Raw genomic sequence first — 16992 nt, 5'->3', positions numbered from 1 at the left:
ACTAGATGATTTCCATCATCTGCTTTTATTTTGCTACGGTAAAAGGCGTTCAGGTGCGAGGAAGTACACGGTAAAGGTGGTATTTTAGCATGTGTACCATAAACAAGAATTAATATTTATACATAAACATTTCGTAACCCCAATCCCCATTCTATCACACGCCAAAGAAAACCGCCCATGATCCTCCTCATATAATGTACAGTGAATAAGCGTCCCAATATGTCAAAAAGAAAATGAAGCGAAAGGATAGGCCGTGTCAAAACTTCAATCTGAAAGAGTCTGTGGAGGGTATCATCAGGAAATTCAGATCTCTTCCTCCGGGGCGAAATCCCATTTTCTGGTTGCCATCTTCCTAAGCCTTTTTCCGGGGGAGCCTGCAGGCGGAGCAGGAGAAAACATGCTGTCTGCAAGCTTCAACTGATCCATCCGTTGGAGTGCCATGTCAATGTCACTTTCGCGACCAAGAATATTGGAATTGCGAGACGGCTCGAGTGTATTTTTTGACTTGGACTTCTTGGTAGGAGACCGGCACATCAGTTCGCGTTCTAAAGATGTAACCTTGCTGCGAAGCTGGTCAATTTCGAACTCCAGTTCTTCCACCTTCTCGTCCCTAGAAGGCTCGGGATCTGTATGGACTAGGCGCATCTGTTAGTTTGACCGCAAATCATCTGTGGGATAGGGGAAGAAGTGGAAACAGTACCTTGGAAACCACGAGACAATAGTTCAATCTTCTTATCAAGGTGTTCATCATTATGACCAGCCTGTAATGATCAGCCAATGCTCAAAGTTATCTGTAAGTCAAGGTGCTCACCTGCTCCTCCAGAGCAACTTGCCACTTCTTTCTCTCTTCTTCCATCCTCTCATCCATTTCGGCCCAGCACTCTTCGCGCACTTCCTGCTCGATCATGAGACATGTTTCTTCACTAGATTTCAGTCTCATATCTAATTCTGCTCTCATGATCTCTTCTTCAGCTAATCTCACGGAAAGTGCCTCATTCTCCTTCGTCAGTCTGCTGATTTCGGCTAATGCTTTCTCGAGCTCTTCACTGGTTGCCATATTCGGTGTAGAGCGGTCGCTAGCAGAAGACTTGCGAAGTTCAACTGTAGCAGAGAAGACAGACTCAGTCGCGGATGGAGCCCGAGGCACGGTGACTTCCCGCGCAAGGGCCGAATAGCGCAGGATCTGCGAAGTTGCGTTGTAGTCTCCAAGAGGATCAGCGGTTACGACCATAATTGCCTTTTGCGGGTGGCGGTTGGGACCAGGCGCCTGGGTAGATGATGGGAATGAGTTTGAGAATAGTAGCTCGGTGAGCTTGCATTGTCTGAATGGGACCAGAGCAGTCTATGATAATTAGCAAGAATGACAGAAGGAGACGCTCGTAAGCGTGAAAGTGAATCGTACCTTCCCCTCTTGTATCTCACTCTGCATTTGTAAGCATTGACCGAGATACATCAGACTCTCGTTGATTTTGCCTGCCTCGGCCAGGGTAGATCCAGCCGTTTTGGCGGTTCTTGCACGCTCGGAGCCTGGAGCACGATTAGCATTCTTACGCTACTGCTCGATTTGTCACCTTACCAGCGAGATCTGCCACTGTAAGGGTGTTCCCCATCCATGTTTCTTCTCCCGTTCTCTTGTTACGCATCCTTCTCTTGACCTCGAGACAGAAGAATCCATGGCTCCGTGAACTGACACTGTTCGCGCCAGTACCCGTGACTTTGCGCTCAGTGAGTCCGACTTCTAAAATTGCCAGTGCCTCTTCGTAAGTACTGCAGGCTATTTTGCGTAGGCCCGCGACGACCTTCCTGTCGGGAGATCCTTCAGTAGATTTGAAAAGGAGGGGTCTCCGTCTGTCCTTCTGGTTGGTTCCCCCTCGCGACACGGTACTTCCTTGGCCTGGAACTATCGCTGGCGACAAAAGGTCAAAGATGCGATCATTATAGACTTCATACATTGACACCAGTACGATATATTCAGAGTTAGGGTTCAGTTCCAATGTGAGATGGCTAACATCGGGCGAACGAGGTGGAACATTTGGCCGTTGGGGCAGATTACGACGGGGGAAAATAATGGCAGGCGCCGGTTCCTTTAAGTTTTGAGATTGTTTAGCGCGATTCATGCCAATAAAGCTAGGTTGAGTGTATGAAAGTGCAAGTGAGAGTCCAGGGACCATTTGTCTGGGGCTCGCCTTAATGGTGGCATTTGGGATAAGGCGGCTCATGTGGTTCAAAGTTGGGGAATACCCATTGCGTAGGCCATACGCCATATTATGGCCACAGAAACGGCTTGGAAAGGGGGCTTGCGGGCGCAAAACTGAGGACCTGAGCAATTGGCTCTGGGGAGGGAAGCATACCGTCAGAGGGGTTTGAGCTCTGGAAGAGCTCATTGGGGTCTGTGCTCTAGAGTTCCTACCACGGTCGGCACTTGGGTCTCCATATACAGCTTCGAGAAACGTCTGCGCCGTGAATATCTGCGATTCTGACTGGTCCGACGACGCGACCGAGGACAGGAGGAGAGGGTGGATAGAATTGTCTGGTGGTTTGATTGTCGAGGCTAACGATTTAAAAATCACATCAAGACTCATCTGGGTGAGACCTCTTTGGGTTTTCGAACCCAAGATGGTGTGGCTCTGTACATGGCCGTCAGCACTGCTTCATATCTTGTTGCGTTTGGTCCCACCTTTCCACTTCCTGTCACACCTAATGTAGCGACCAAGCCATCTCTTCCCTCAAGCAACACTCCCCGTATAATTGAATCGAGTCCTGTGTCTTCGAACACAGTCAACTGAGAAGCCGACTCTTCAAAAACCTTGGTGAAGCCGAATTTCTCAACTGCCCGCTTTCTAGCATCGCTTGGCGGTTGCAGGATAATATGAGTTGCCGCTAGAGCTGGAGTTCCTTGGTCATGTTCAACAACATCTTGAGATTCTGGATACTCGACTGTTAAGCATCGTTCGGCCTGGTCATCTTGCTGAGAGATGGGCGGACGAAGGCGGAGGTACACCTGAAATAGTGACGATTGGGAGGGTTTCGCTGGATTCATAGCTGCGGGTCCTTGTCTGCCGATTGTTCACGTAAGAGGAGACACGACAGCAAGAAGTGGGTTAGTATCGCCGTCTCCACGTTGGCCTGGCTTAGTCGGATCGTTATAACGTGAAGCAGTTGATGGGTTTCCACTTTGAGATGTCATGCTGAGTCTGTCATTCCCCTTTAGGTTAGTGTCCTGTTGTCCAGGCAACTTCATCTTCACGAGCCGAAATGGGGTTGATGCCCCCTTCATCAGGCCGAAAGCCTCCATCCCTAGGTGCAGCCCTAACCAACACCACTTTTGTTACGTCAAAGAGCACACTTCATACTTTTGCCCGTTGTCAGGGTCTTTTTCCATGACTTGGAAACTCTCTATACGAGGTCTCACCCCGTGATAAGCCTAGTACCTACTCTAGCAACCTCCTTGGCTCAGCCCTGCTCGTATTCGCTAAGTGGAACCACAAAACGGATGGTGACCAGCGAAGTCCATAGGCCATGCATACGCCCGATAGATAATTCGATCTTCATTGACGATACTAGGGATTATAAGCTTCCAGTGTGATTTCAGATAACAACGAAGATGGCATGGAAAGTCAGCCTCGTTTCCAGAAAGTAACCAGTTTTGGGTAAGAGAAATTGCTTAGACTACTCGGAATAACTGAGAAAGAACGGTACCCACTAAATCCACCTCTACCACACCCTAGATTGAGGCTGATTTTGCGAGAATGACTGTGTCATTGGGCACTCATTGAGGCTTGTATTTGATCTGAACCAGATCCAGATCTACTTCCACTTTTCCTATTTTGGCCAGCTCGTTTTCGCTTGTGTCTTGTTGATAGTTTCTCGAGGGCCTGTTGTCAATATATAGATAGCCATAGCTTCATAGAACACCTCCCGAGAATCTGTATCATATTTATCTTTTTAATTATTGTCCGGGTCGTTGTCGAGTATCAGTAAATTGTATTTCTCTATCCGGATTTATATACCTTCACCGCTCAGGACTATGATCCATAAAAGGTCGCCCTACCGTATGTTCACCCTCCGACTTGCTCCCAACAACTGTTCATCGCTGACTTAACTAAGAGGAGGGAAGCCTCTGGTACTATGCGCCCAACAAAGGCGCGCCGATCGCTTTTGCGGTTCTTTTCGCATTATCTGGTATCATGCATGGCTATCAATGCTTGTATGTTGGACCCCCTGTATCACAGAGGCTCGAGACTAATTAGTATTGCTTTGAAGCAAATATAAATCATGGAAAGTAACAGGCCTACTACCCTGGTCTGCTTTACTCTTCACCGCAGGGTTCGTGATGCGCACCATTGGGGCATTCGGGCATTGGGACAATCTGGGTGTTTTCATTTCAAGCACTGTCTTCCTCTTAGCTGGGCCGTAAGTTCTCTTCATGGTATGTCAGTTATTGAAGAAGCTAACTGAGTGTCAGTCCTGTCTATGAGGGAGCTAACTTCTTCACTTTGGGCCGTATCCTGTACTACATCCCCTATCATTCTCCAATGCATCCAGGCCGTGTGTTCACCACATTCATTGCCATGGGTATCGTGATCGAGGTCATAACAGCAAATGGAGCATCATTGGTCGCCAATACCAGCAATCCCGAAAGTACGCAGAATACAGGCAAGGCTTTACTCAAAGCTGCCCTGATCTTGCAAATCGCATTGATGGCGGGGTTTGTTGCTCTGGCTAGCAAGTTCTACTACAATTGCCACCGCGCTGGTGTTCTGAACAGCAAAGTGAAGAGAGCCCTTTATGTGCTGTATTGCAGTTGCACACTCATCACCATACGCACGATCTACCGAACTGTCGAGTATTTCACAGCTGCAAGTCTGAACACTAGCAATATCGATGATATAAGTCCCATACTTAAAGATGAGTGGTTCTTCTGGGTATTTGAGACTGTCGTTATGTTCGCCAACACCACTCTTCTCAACGTCTTTCATCCCATGCGATGGCTTCCTCGTTCAAACCGGATCTATCTGGCAACGGATGGTGTGACAGAAGTAGAGGGACCGGGCTACGAGGATCGTCGGCCATTCCTACTTACCCTTTTTGACCCTTTTGATATAGTCGGTATGATCACAAAGAAGGGAAAGAAGGAGAAGTTCTGGGAAGTTGACCACCAGCCATCGACTAGCGTCTGAGGTGTTAGGGTATTGCTTGATGGTTTGTGTTTTGTTTTGTTTTGTTTCCGGTTTCCTTTGTTTTCCTGTGTCGCTCTTCGAATACCATTGCGTAGATAGATAGCCTTATTTATGATCGACAAACTGAATTTGTGAATCAACAAGTCCGTTGGTGTACTATTATTTTCATGTCAGGGTTCTGGAACGTTGCACTATAGTTCATGTTTAGTCCAATCAAAATGCAGGGTTGGGTGGTTGGGTCTGCACGGAAAAGCTACCGAGCGCCGCGCAGGAACCACATGGCCTTTTGGTACGGGCAACATTGAAGGACACATCTCCCTTTGCCCAACCGGCTGACAACCACCCACGACCAGCCGTCTGTTGAGCAAAGTGTGACACGACTGATACGTCCAAGTGAGCGACATTTAATCGGAAGTGTTATTTCTCCACACCATCATTACTTTCCAACATCCCCTCCGTCGAACCTCCGAAGCTTCCTCCGCCGCGATCATAGGCACTCTCAACTACACCGTCAACAAACGATTCGAACCAGCATCTTTATTCTCTATCATTCGGTGACTGAATTGGTATCGTCTGTCCGAGTAGGGTCGCCAAAATGTTGTCGTTTCTCTCGTCGAATCTATCCAATGTCCGGCAGTCACTTGCCCAGGTACTCAACTTCGCGCTGGTGCTCTCTACTGCATTTATGATGTGGAAAGGTCTCTCCGTGTTCACCGCATCCTCGAGCCCTGTTGTAGTTGTTTTATCCGGTAGCATGGAGCCAGCATTCCAAAGAGGAGATCTACTTTTCTTATGGAATCGAAGCCCGCGAGCTGAGGTAGGCGAGATCGTCGTCTACAACGTCCGGGGCAAGGACATTCCTATTGTGCATCGCGTCGTGAGAACATTCCCAGAAATTGAAGGAAAGACGAAGAAAGTGAAGGAGATTTCTGAGTATGCCCTGCCCTTTGTTCTCTTTAATGCATTAAGTGTCACAGGAATATCATCACTAACGGATCACCGCTTCCCCGTCTAGGTCCTCACCGATCCCCAACAATATGCTTCTTACCAAGGGCGACAACAACGTCGCCGACGATGTTGAGCTGTACGCACGAGGCCAGGACTATCTCAACCGCGAGGAAGACATCGTTGGCAGTGTACGGGGGTATATCCCCATGGTGGGATATGTGACTATCTTGCTCAGCGAGTACCCGTGGCTCAAGACAGCCCTCCTTGGAATTATGGGCTTGATGGTCATGTTACAAAGAGAGTAGTAGCACCTTTCTAGGATTGGAGTTCGGCAATGATTACTGTTGACATTTGGATGTTGTTCTTGGGAGATACTGTTCAGCGTACTGTGTAGACGAGATCCTATGCATGGATCGCGTGGGCGGGTAATTATAGCTCTAATAGTAACGCCCGATGCAACCCTGGGGCCATGGTACACCGAGAACAGCAAAATAACGCGGCGATAATAGTACCAAATAGTCAGCTGGGTCCATTAGCAAAATTGAACGCATGGCCTTTGCCACCAAGAATTGTGCGCAAATGATTTTCAGCGGTGGAGGGTAATAAGCGCCAACAAAAAAGGGGATGGAAAGATGAAGGTCACCCATTCTAAATAAAGCAAAGATTAAATACACAAGGCCGCTCTGACGTCGACCATTCATTCAACTTTCCGCCCCGCTTGATCGGCTCGGCGGCCCCGCCGACTTGCTTGAGCTCGAGGATGACTCGACTTTGGACAACACACTCTCTTTAACGCTTGCGGTCCTTTCAACCCCTGCGTCAATCTTTAGTTACACTGGTTCTTTGACTTTGTATCAGTTCTGGGGTGTTCTTTATTCTTCGAACCAAGCTTCCCAGCTTTCATCATCTGACCCAGTAGAGCTCCGTCTATCCGAGAGCTCCTACCATCTTTTTGAATTTTCCCCTTCTACACTTGCTCTCCGGTCCTTTCAAAAACAATCTGAAACGATGGGTAGCAAAAGGATAGCCAAGGTATGCACAAGTTTCACGTCTCTTCCTGGGCAGAGCTCCCGGTGACTATTGACCAACCAGAGGGGCTAACAACCAGTGTACTAGGAGCTAGCTGAGCTCACGGAGTCTCCTCCAGAGGGTATTACCGTCGAGCTAGCGAACGAGTCGGATATCTACCAATGGAAGGTTTACATGGACGGCCCAGAAGGGTCACCGTACCACGTGAGTCTTAGAGATGGAAGACGAGTGCCTCTTTGCTTTGATGTTAGCGCAGTGAAACACTGACCCGTACGCCCTAAATCAGAATGGCAGATTCCTAGTCAAGCTCAGTCTTCCCACCGAGTACCCCTTCAAGCCGCCATCCGTTTCGTTCGGGACCAAAATTTACCACCCCAATGTGACCAACGATGACAAGGGCAGCATGTGTCTGGGTATGCTGCGGGCCGACGAATGGAAGCCTAGCTCCAAGATCGCGGCAGTGCTTGAGTTCGCGCGTCAGCTGCTCGTAGAGCCCATGCCTGATGATGCTGTCGAGGGTCGTATCGCAGAACAGTACAAGAATGACCGGGCACGGTATGACGAAATCGCACGGGAGTGGACCAGGAAGTATGCGATGGCATAGGGTGGTTCTCTAGAAGCGCGATTACCAGAGTTGCCTTCGTGGTGCCACTCTCGGAGGGAGATTCAATGATCGGACACTACTTGATCTTTGAATGGTGAGGTACCTGGCTGGCTTTACGTTCAAGCTGAAAATAAAGACGACACAAGAGTACATATCCGCTACCGCCATTTATTTCTTTCGGACCAAAATCTCATTTGGGGGACTGTAGGGACAGGTTTGGGAGTTCTCGAGAATCTTCGATATCTATGCCATTCATTAGCATTGCAAATCTTTTCTAGGACAGGGTCTTACCTTGCTCCACATGTGAATATGTCAGGTTAGAGCCATAGAACCACCCAAAGAAAACAGGGGTTTTTGCACGAGTTTATATGATGTACCGGTAAAGGGATCCGTAGATACATCACGGTTGGTAAGGAAAATTATGCTTAGGATCATCACCCTACTACGCCGCCAATTGTTGTAGCTTCTGGTGTACCGTAAGGGAGGAACACGTTGCGATCACTTACGGTTGCACATCCGATTGAACACACCATAAAATCATTTTTAGTGTGACCATCTCATAGAACAACAAGTCATGTGCGATCAACCCAATGATATCATACTCGGCTTAGAGATGGTAAATACCATGACCGGATTACGTTGATATTCCTCACAACAGCCGACTCCGAAGCAGATCAACATGATCTGCTGCAAGGATTACTTGTCTCGGGTTGAACGGGACGATATCTTCAGATATGTGATTCTGACGCTTGTTGTACAACCTTACGGAAGGGTGACTACCCGAACGAAGATCCGGACAGGAAGGTCAGTGGCGATGACGTGAAGTGGATCGGATATAACCGCCGGGTTTCCCTGGACGGATTACTACTGTGTATGCATCGAGCAATGCATGTATGATGGGGCCGTTCGGAGAAAACACGGCCTGGTAGCCTCAGCGGGCGCCGAAAGAACATGCGTCTATACTGCAGGCAGCCAAAGCCAAGGAGTTCTTGATGTGGAAAAGTTGTGGGCGAAGCTGAGCCCTCCACCTACATGAACGAGGTATTGTCTCACAACGGGCCCCAGTTACCTAACGGGCCGTTTACGGTGGGCAAGGGACCATGGGGGGATGACATGGAACTATTTCCATTCAGTGTTTGAGAGAAACGTTGGGGTCCATCATCATGGAACAATGGTTCGGCGGCGACAGCGAATCCGAGATGCGGTTGTAAAACACGGGGTTATAAGAAGCGCCGTTGCAATGCATGGGAAGAACATCAGTTTGTCAGATATATATCAAAAATTGGATGGCTCCCCTCATCCTTTGCAGGTAGGTATGGCGTGTGCGTGCACTATTGACCTGTGTGCCCCCAACTAACGATGCAGATAGATTACATTGGACACACCAAATGCCGAGAGGCAGAATCTCAAACGCTCGGTTCGTTCCCCAGAAGAACACGGGTGTCAAGTAATGTCGAGCAGATTCTGCACTCTCAGAGCTAAAAAAGCTAATAATATCCATTTTGATGCAAGGTCAGGCAGTATCTAAGCGCTAACTATCGTGCCATCTTTAGTCATATTTCGAGCACTGTTGTCAGGATGTCGTTGGTTTGTTGGGGTACGAGCGAATCGCCCAATGCAACTTCGACCCACCGATCTGTTGCGTTCAGGTACCATCGGAGAACATCGTCTGGTATACGACGAATCTACGACGCGCCCGGCAAACGCAAAACTGATTGAACCAAAGCCTGCAGTAGTCTATGGACCGTCACTGGTTAAGCAAATCTCATTGTTCCTTTAACTTATCTCCGTATCTTTTGGGTATTTCGATTTGCGCCTATCCCCACCCTTTCTTCGACTTTGAAATTTACGCAAATTCCGAGTTTTCCACTCGAGAACACGGAAAGCCAATCTAACGAGGTGCCAAGCCGCAGAGAGGAAAAAGAGATTGGAAGGCAAATTTTCACTTTTCAGGAAGTCAATTCAACGAGGCGAGGAGTTAATCTACCCCCCCTTATCCAATAATAGTGATAACCGACAGACACCACTCAGCCGCTCGACACGACGCAAGGGTGGCTAACGGTGAAGTGATCTCTCACAACTTCATCAGCACAAGGGGGGAAAACCAACCGAAACAAATCCAGAGCAGCGGATTCGCGTCCTCATGTCGAAGATCGGAAAAGATCACCAAGCAGCACCACTTCCTCGAGGATTCGGGAGGACTAGGAAGACGCCGGCCTGTTCTTGGTGGCTTCTGAGGGTGGAGCGAGATATTAGGACCAACTTACCAAGTATGTTAGGACGATGCTAATTATCTGAGTCTGGTTAGGACCCCTTTGGCCGGAATCCGGCACTTCTCCACTTCAGAACAGGTGTGCTATTCCTGTCGGGATTGGGAAATGGGCTGCGGGCCATTAAATCCCTATAGTAATAAGATTAAGACGGGATTCTTTAGTCCTCCTCGCTAGTATCAATGGATGGAGTCGGGATGACGGGAGCACTCCCGTATAGTGCTAATTCACCGAATTAGTTAGGGCATCTGTGGATGGACTTGGTAAGCCTTCCATGTGAAGTGAGCCGTGATGAATAGGAATATTTTGGACCATCAATTCGAAACGAACTGCAGTTGAAACCCATCTTATGCAGGTATGTTTTGTCTAGGACAAAAAATGTGCATACTACTCCGTAGTGAGGTAGTAGTAGGACTGTAGGAGACTTCTCGTAGCGATGCATGCAGTCTCCAGGCGGAACGGAACGAACACCCCACATCATGATACGATGTAAGTATGGCTCTGTATGTATGTAGATACAAACAAATGTAAAAATACACGAACACCATCTACTAACTTGATACGACCTAGAGTATTGACCCAGACTCTGGACAGTTAGGGGCAGTTCCAACTCCCTGGTGGGCTGTGGGACAGATAGGATGCATGACTGGCTGTCAATTGTCCCCGTGCATATAACCTGTCATTATTATGCAGAGTAATGATCTATCATATATGAACTGACTATGAGAGTGTCTATAATGACTGGCAATATGAAGGACTCTGACCTTGCAGTGAAGACATGGGTGACAAGGTCAGGTGCCGCGACAGGTATTTCAACGGTGTATGTAACCCATTGTTGACAACGGAGAAGAAAAAAAACAAATTGTACAATTCCATTATGACGTTTTTCCACCGTTGATGTCCAACTTCCTTGTTGAAATCCCGCGCTTTAAGAGGATATACAAGGAAACGATCAATGAAACAAGGCCGTTGATATCATGCGATCGTCACGTTGATTCCATACAGCGAATCACAGCCGACGAAAATATTAAAGGGTTTTATATTGGGAAATAAACCCATTAGAAAAATACCACCAGGGTCTGTTTTGGTGAAACCGCATCCATACCGCGCTAAGCCTCAAACAAGCTGTTAGCTTCATTTTGTACCAAAATTCCCCTTTTTTCATTCCCACTTGGGCGCTCCGCTTTTGCGCCCTCTCAGGTTTTTCAATCGCTCGTTCCCTTTCGCCCTCTTTGCTCGCTCTTATCTGTTCTAAACCGTCTCATGAGGGATGGAGTCTCCAAGTAAACCTCTGGTAGGATCGAGAGACTTTTGATGGGATTGAAACATCGGTGTGGTTAGTTGGGGCAACTTCTCCGACTTATTTTTCCTTCCCTCCACTCGTTCCTTTTTCCCGCATTTATAGGATTGATTGTCGGGTAGCTTGACTGCTTTGAGATCCCATCATTCGTTTTGAACTACGACCACCCGAGCTCCATTCACTGCTCACTCAGCCTTTCATTTCTCCTTTCAATTGTTCGCCTCTTGTTCTCAACTACCTTTTACATATCGAATCGGTCCTTCAAGCGGTAAATTCGCTTCCAATCACGTTCCATTTGACCTCGTTATCGACAAATGTCCAGCGGGAACTGGGTTATCAATCGTGGCCATGGTCACAGAAAATGGAGACTTTCGGTATCCGCCGTCTCCAGGCGAACATAATCTCTCCAATCGTCGCAGAGTGCCCAATCCTCCTCGTCTCAACCCTCTAAGAATTAACCCCCCCTCTCCGCCATCTTCTCGACAGTTTACCGCCACCGCCCCACGTGCGCCTCCCCTCCCACGCTCTCCGAGAAGACCACCTGCCATCCCGGATGATCCTTTCCTGCGCTCACCTTCACCCCAACCCGGAATGGGAGGTGATTATATCTCTCACAGGCCGACATATCGCATGCCCGCCACTGCCAATCCAACGTTTGAACGCCTTCCCAGAGCTCCCTCCAGAGAAAGTGACTTTGACCGTCCGGCATATCGTCGCAAGACCCCTCCTCCTCAGCCAAGGTTAAGAACTTCTAAATCTACATCGAAGCTCCACAGCAAGCCCCGCAAGACCCTCCATTCCCTAGAACGCCAGTCCAACGAATCCCCGCAACAGGGGCTGGGCTTACCACGCTTTTATCATAATGGATCGACAGAGGCCAATGGGGAAGATGCTCTCCGCTCCAGTGTGAACTCTGCCATGACGTCGCGCTCTAGTGTTGGACAGGCGAGTGGAACCGAGCGAAGCAGTGTCCTGACGAAGAGTAGCTCGATCACCGACCTCTCTCCTGATACACCAGATGGATCGTATGAGAAGGAAGGTGGAATGAGCGTGGAAGATGCGATCTCTATGTATCTCGACGGGTTTAGTGACGTCACAGAAGAACCGGGGTCTCCTGACTGGCGTGGAGAGTGCAAAGCAAGACCGCTTAGCCCCCGTCCGCCAACAGAGTTGACCCTAGACGATGGAAATACTTCCGATGAACATTCGCCCGAGCTAGATGCTACCAAGGACCTGCCACCGGTACCACCGCTCCCAGCTCTAAACCCACCCGACCAGAATACATTGGATGAGCAGTTCTTAGGCCACACACAATTGAATGAAAAGCAATTTAGCGAGCCTCTAGACCAGACCACACCGAATCGGCCATCTGATAATAGTCCACTAGAGACAAAGATTTTCATTCCCGGCACCGTGCCGCCTCCGTTTCTGAAGCCTACCGAGAGCAGGGATCAGTATGGGTTTCGGAAGACCAGTCACCACGTCACATTGCAACAGTACGAGGCCTGGAGTCGCCCGTATGCAGCTTTTGCTAAGAGTCGGAGAATTAAATGGTCAGAATTGCTGAAAGAGCATGGTATGCCCACCACCGAACCGAGGACTTTTCCGCCCAAATCGAACAAGATCAAGCGTCTTGTCCGCAAAGGCATCCCTCCCGAGTACAGAGGGGCAGCTTGGTTCTTCTATGCCGGTGGCTACGAGCACTTGAATCGTAACCCTGGACTATATGATCAGCTTGTCAGCCAGGCTATGGAAAGCCCAAGCAACGATGACAAGGAGCATATCGAGCGAGACTTGCACCGAACTTTCCCCGATAATATCCACTTCAAGCCGGAATCTACTGACGGGCTCGGGAACTCAGGCGCTAGCTCTGGTAGCAGCAACCTGAAGCATGGCTCGGTCACTGTCGAAACGCAGATGATTCAATCGCTCCGGCGGGTGCTCTATGCATTCGCGTTGCACAACCCCCAAGTCGGTTACACGCAATCACTCAACTTCATTACAGGCCTGCTCCTTCTGTTCCTTCCGGAAGAGAAGGCATTTTGGATGCTGCATATCATTACTTCCGTTTACCTCCCCGGCACCCACGAGATAAGTCTCGAAGGTGCTAATATCGATCTATGGATCCTTATGGTCCTCTTGAAAGATTCTACCCCGCTAATCTACAACAAAATCACGGGTTCCGCTCCCGGGAAATCCAAGACGCCTCCGCTAACGGTCGACTCTCGGTTACCGGATATTACACTTGGCCTGACGAATTGGCTCATGTCGTTGTACATTGGAACCGTGCCCTTGGAGACGACCTTACGCATCTGGGATGTCTTTTTCTACGAAGGATCGAAGACATTCTTCCGAGCTTCGCTAGCCATTTTCAAGGCTTGTGAAAGGGACATCCTCGCCGTCTCCGACCCCATGGAGGTTTTTCAGGTAGTCCAAGCGGTCCCAAAAAGGCTGCTGGATGCCAACACTCTACTGGATGAGTGTTTCGTACGGCGCCATCGTGTTGGACAGGGCCGCATTGAGGAGCTACGAGCGTGTCGACGGACAGCTGTTCGGCAAGAGAAGCTGCGACGTTCGAAAGCTTTGAGCAAGGGATACCTCCAAGCCGCCACGGATGAATGGCCGACTACGCGATCGCGGACACCCGTTCCTGGAGTTGAGCGCAGCATTGCCGATGGATGGCGTCATATGAAAGATGCGTTCCGGTGAATGTCTGCGACGGTGGCTTGCAAAATTGCTGTTGCTTGTAACGAAATCGTTTTTATTGATACCCGAGAAAAACATGCTCTTGTTCCGATACTATTTTGGTACTCTACGTCGTTCTCTATTATGTTCTTTTGTCCCACCCCCCTCGCGCACCGTTGTCTACGGACCCTAAAAGTGCTTGCGAATTTCACCGACTCCTTTCATATTCTGTAATGTTTAGAACTGTAATTTCACTCACTGATTGACGCATTTTGACGGCCAGCTGCCGGGCGTTCGCTGTTAGATTTGGGATTGCGGAGTTTTATCTGTGGTCAAATCTCTGATTCTTGGGTCTGACATTGCCTGCGCATGGGAGAACCTGTGCTGGTAAAATTGGAATGGATCTCTGGATCATGAAATGGGCAGACAATGTTCGTGATGATCTTTCTATGTATGTATTGTACATATGTTGCATGAGCGCCTTTTTCTTTTCTTCTTTTCTCTTCAAGCATTTTCTGTGGCACTACTTTCAATAAGAATTTCTGATACCACTGTTGTTTTACTATTCATGTACATAGGTTAGAGCAATTATCAATTGAAGAAATTGACCAAATATATAGAGAGAACAAGAAAGGGAAAAAAAAAAAAAAAAAAAAAAAAAAAAAAAAAAAAAAAAAAAAAAAAAAAAAAAAAGAGGGAAGAGATTTTGCAAAATATAGTTGGAGTGGTGGTACGCTATGGCAGACTATCAGACGCTAAGGAGTAGGGCTGAGGAAATGTGATCTCTTGGTTTTCTTGGAACTGCCTCAATGCAACCTCGTCATTGGCTCGGATCCGTGGGCGAGTATCATCATGACGCGAAGGAAAACCCTTGAAAGGATGTGGTTGGATCGTCCATTTCTTGGAGATGGAGCCATGAATTTTGAGTGACCGCATGCGGAAGGGATGCGAGATTGTTGCAGTCAATCTTCGCTGCCCCTTGCCGTGCCTTGTGTGTGCCTGCCCAGGTGACAAACCATCATTCTGTTTTCTCTTCTTTTATCTTCCCCCTCGTGTCTCTCACGACTTTTGTCCGTTCCCGGCAGCTGGTGATCTTTCAATGCAGCCATGAGCGGTCAAGCAGCCAGTTACTATAACGAAAACGAACGCTTTGGCGGAGGCCAGCCTCCACCTCCGCCGCCGCAGCAGCAACCATTCTACAATAACAACGGCAATAATGGCAACTATCAATACGCCGACCCCAATTATCAAAGGGGTCCGGAGCCCAAGCAGCCTCAAGAACCCCCGCCGACTTATAATCAGGCCGTCTATGGTTTTGACGATGCTTTCAAGATTGAGAAACCCAAGTTTAACGATATCTGGGCCGGTCTTCTGGTATGTCTTCAATTCTATTCCCGACCCCCTCGCTTGTATATCGCATAACTGTCAGTTGCTGCCCATCATGAGATAGACTAATCCATGATGCAGCTTATCGCGGTGTTCCTGGGATATGTTGCAGTATCGGGAATAGCGATCCACCGATATGCGAAATACAAAGGTTTCAATGGCGGCGGCATCTATGACTCATCCAACACCTTCTCTCTTGACACTAATACGCTGGTGCTGTTTATATTTGTACTCTGCGTGGCACTGGCCTTCTCGTGGGCCTACTTCCTCGGAGCTCGCTATTTCCCCAAGTTTTTCATCTGGGCTACAGGGATTTTGAACATCGTATCCGCTTTGGCCACGGCGATTTATTATCTGGCGAAGAAGCAATATGGTGGAGGTATTGTGTTCCTCATCTTTGGCGTCTTTGCCATCATTTGCTTCATCAGTTGGATTCCGCGCATTCCATTCACGGCATTCATGTTGGAGACCTCCATCGATGTTTCCAGAAAGCACGGACACATGTTCCTCGTCAGTGCGATCGGAGGCATCGTCGCCGTGGCTTTTGGAGCTTGGTTCTCTGTGACCCTGGTCTCGATCTATGTCGCCTACGAGCCCAACAGCGGCGGGGTTAATCCGGCATGTCGTGACGGTGGGGGCTGCAGTACAGGCCGAGTGATAGGTCTGGTCGTCTACGTGACATTCGCCATGTATTGGTTCAGCGAATGGCTGAAGAACACCGTCCACACAACTATCGCTGGAGTCTACGGCACGTGGTACTTCTGGAGCAACTCGCCAAACGGCATGCCGAAGGGAGCCACTCGTGGCGCCTTCAAGCGCGCCACAACCTACTCGTTCGGCAGCATCAGTTTCGGCAGCTTGATCATCGCCCTCATCAATATGCTTCGGCAGGCGTGCTCAGTCGCACAACGCCACGAGGCGGCAGAAGGGAACTTACTGGGTAGCATCGCCTTCTGGATTCTTGGGTGCTTCATCTCCATGCTGGATTGGCTAGTCACCTTTTTCAACCGTTACGCCTTCTGCCACATTGCCCTGTACGGCAAGCCATACATTGAGTCTGCGAAAGATACATGGACCATGATGAAAGACCGGGGCGTTGACGCGCTCGTGAACGACTGTCTCATGGGACCCGTCTTAACCATGGGCTCGGTCTTTGTGTCATATATATGTGCCTTGCTGTCGTATCTGTACCTTCAGTATACCCACCCCGCCTACAACAGCGGTGGGGAATTCACACCCGTGATTATGGCATTCTCTTTCGTGATCGGCCTGCAGGTCTGCCAGATCTTTATGACACCAGTGGGCAGTGGTATCGAGACAATCTTCGCAGCCATGGCGTGGGATCCGCAGGTGATGATCCAGAGCCACCCGGACCTATGGTATCGCCTGGTCAACCTTTACCCTAAGGTTCAAGAGGCGGTTCACGTATAATCAAGCTAGCTCACTCTAAGAACCCGGCAAGCTTGCTTTACGATCCCTTTCTCAACCGTGGATACTCGAATCAAGAAATATCATAAGACGAGACGAAGTTAATGGCATGAGGAACGACCGCGAACGTTATCTAGCCCTAATAAACATCCAACCAGGACT

At 48.9% G+C, this 16992-nt stretch overlaps 6 protein-coding genes across 6 annotated transcripts; 5 read left to right on the top strand and 1 right to left on the bottom strand.

Annotated features, from left to right (window-relative positions):
* Positions 1-303: 303 nt before the first annotated feature.
* AO090012000840 (kinesin family protein) lies at positions 304-3040 on the bottom strand (the record flags this gene model as incomplete). The annotated part of the gene is made up of 6 exons (XM_023236656.1): positions 304-626; positions 701-761; positions 812-1342; positions 1376-1527; positions 1577-2582; positions 2612-3040. The coding sequence occupies 6 exons, from the start codon at positions 3038-3040 to the stop codon at positions 304-306; spliced, it is 2502 nt and encodes an 833-aa protein (XP_023091561.1).
* A 987-nt stretch (positions 3041-4027) lies between these two features.
* Positions 4028-5180, top strand: AO090012000839 (putative RTA1 domain protein; the record flags this gene model as incomplete). The annotated part of the gene is made up of 4 exons (XM_001727740.1): positions 4028-4052; positions 4108-4207; positions 4264-4413; positions 4466-5180. The coding sequence occupies 4 exons, from the start codon at positions 4028-4030 to the stop codon at positions 5178-5180; spliced, it is 990 nt and encodes a 329-aa protein (XP_001727792.1).
* A 595-nt stretch (positions 5181-5775) lies between these two features.
* Positions 5776-6433, top strand: sec11 (signal peptidase complex catalytic subunit SEC11; the record flags this gene model as incomplete). The annotated part of the gene is made up of 2 exons (XM_001727739.3): positions 5776-6113; positions 6196-6433. 2 exons carry the CDS (start codon positions 5776-5778, stop codon positions 6431-6433), a joined length of 576 nt encoding a protein of 191 aa, XP_001727791.1.
* Positions 6434-7136: 703 nt separating this feature from the next.
* AO090012000837 (putative ubiquitin conjugating enzyme (UbcB)) lies at positions 7137-7761 on the top strand (the record flags this gene model as incomplete). The annotated part of the gene is made up of 3 exons (XM_001727738.3): positions 7137-7160; positions 7245-7361; positions 7444-7761. The coding sequence occupies 3 exons, from the start codon at positions 7137-7139 to the stop codon at positions 7759-7761; spliced, it is 459 nt and encodes a 152-aa protein (XP_001727790.1).
* Positions 7762-10780: 3019 nt separating this feature from the next.
* Positions 10781-14040, top strand: AO090012000836 (putative GTPase activating protein (Gyp3); the record flags this gene model as incomplete). Its single annotated transcript, XM_023236654.1, has 2 exons — positions 10781-10851; positions 11679-14040. 2 exons carry the CDS (start codon positions 10781-10783, stop codon positions 14038-14040), a joined length of 2433 nt encoding a protein of 810 aa, XP_023091560.1.
* Positions 14041-15123: 1083 nt separating this feature from the next.
* Positions 15124-16833, top strand: AO090012000835 (choline transporter-like family protein; the record flags this gene model as incomplete). The annotated part of the gene is made up of 2 exons (XM_001727736.3): positions 15124-15390; positions 15484-16833. The coding sequence occupies 2 exons, from the start codon at positions 15124-15126 to the stop codon at positions 16831-16833; spliced, it is 1617 nt and encodes a 538-aa protein (XP_001727788.1).
* Between the last annotated feature and the right edge of the window lie 159 nt (positions 16834-16992).

Source organism: Aspergillus oryzae, chromosome 4 (genome assembly GCF_000184455.2).
Source record: "Aspergillus oryzae RIB40 DNA, chromosome 4".
NCBI classification, from domain to species: domain Eukaryota; kingdom Fungi; phylum Ascomycota; class Eurotiomycetes; order Eurotiales; family Aspergillaceae; genus Aspergillus; species Aspergillus oryzae.
The sequence above is the reverse complement of the archived record's forward strand: the minus strand, read 5'-3'. Positions and strand labels throughout refer to the sequence as shown.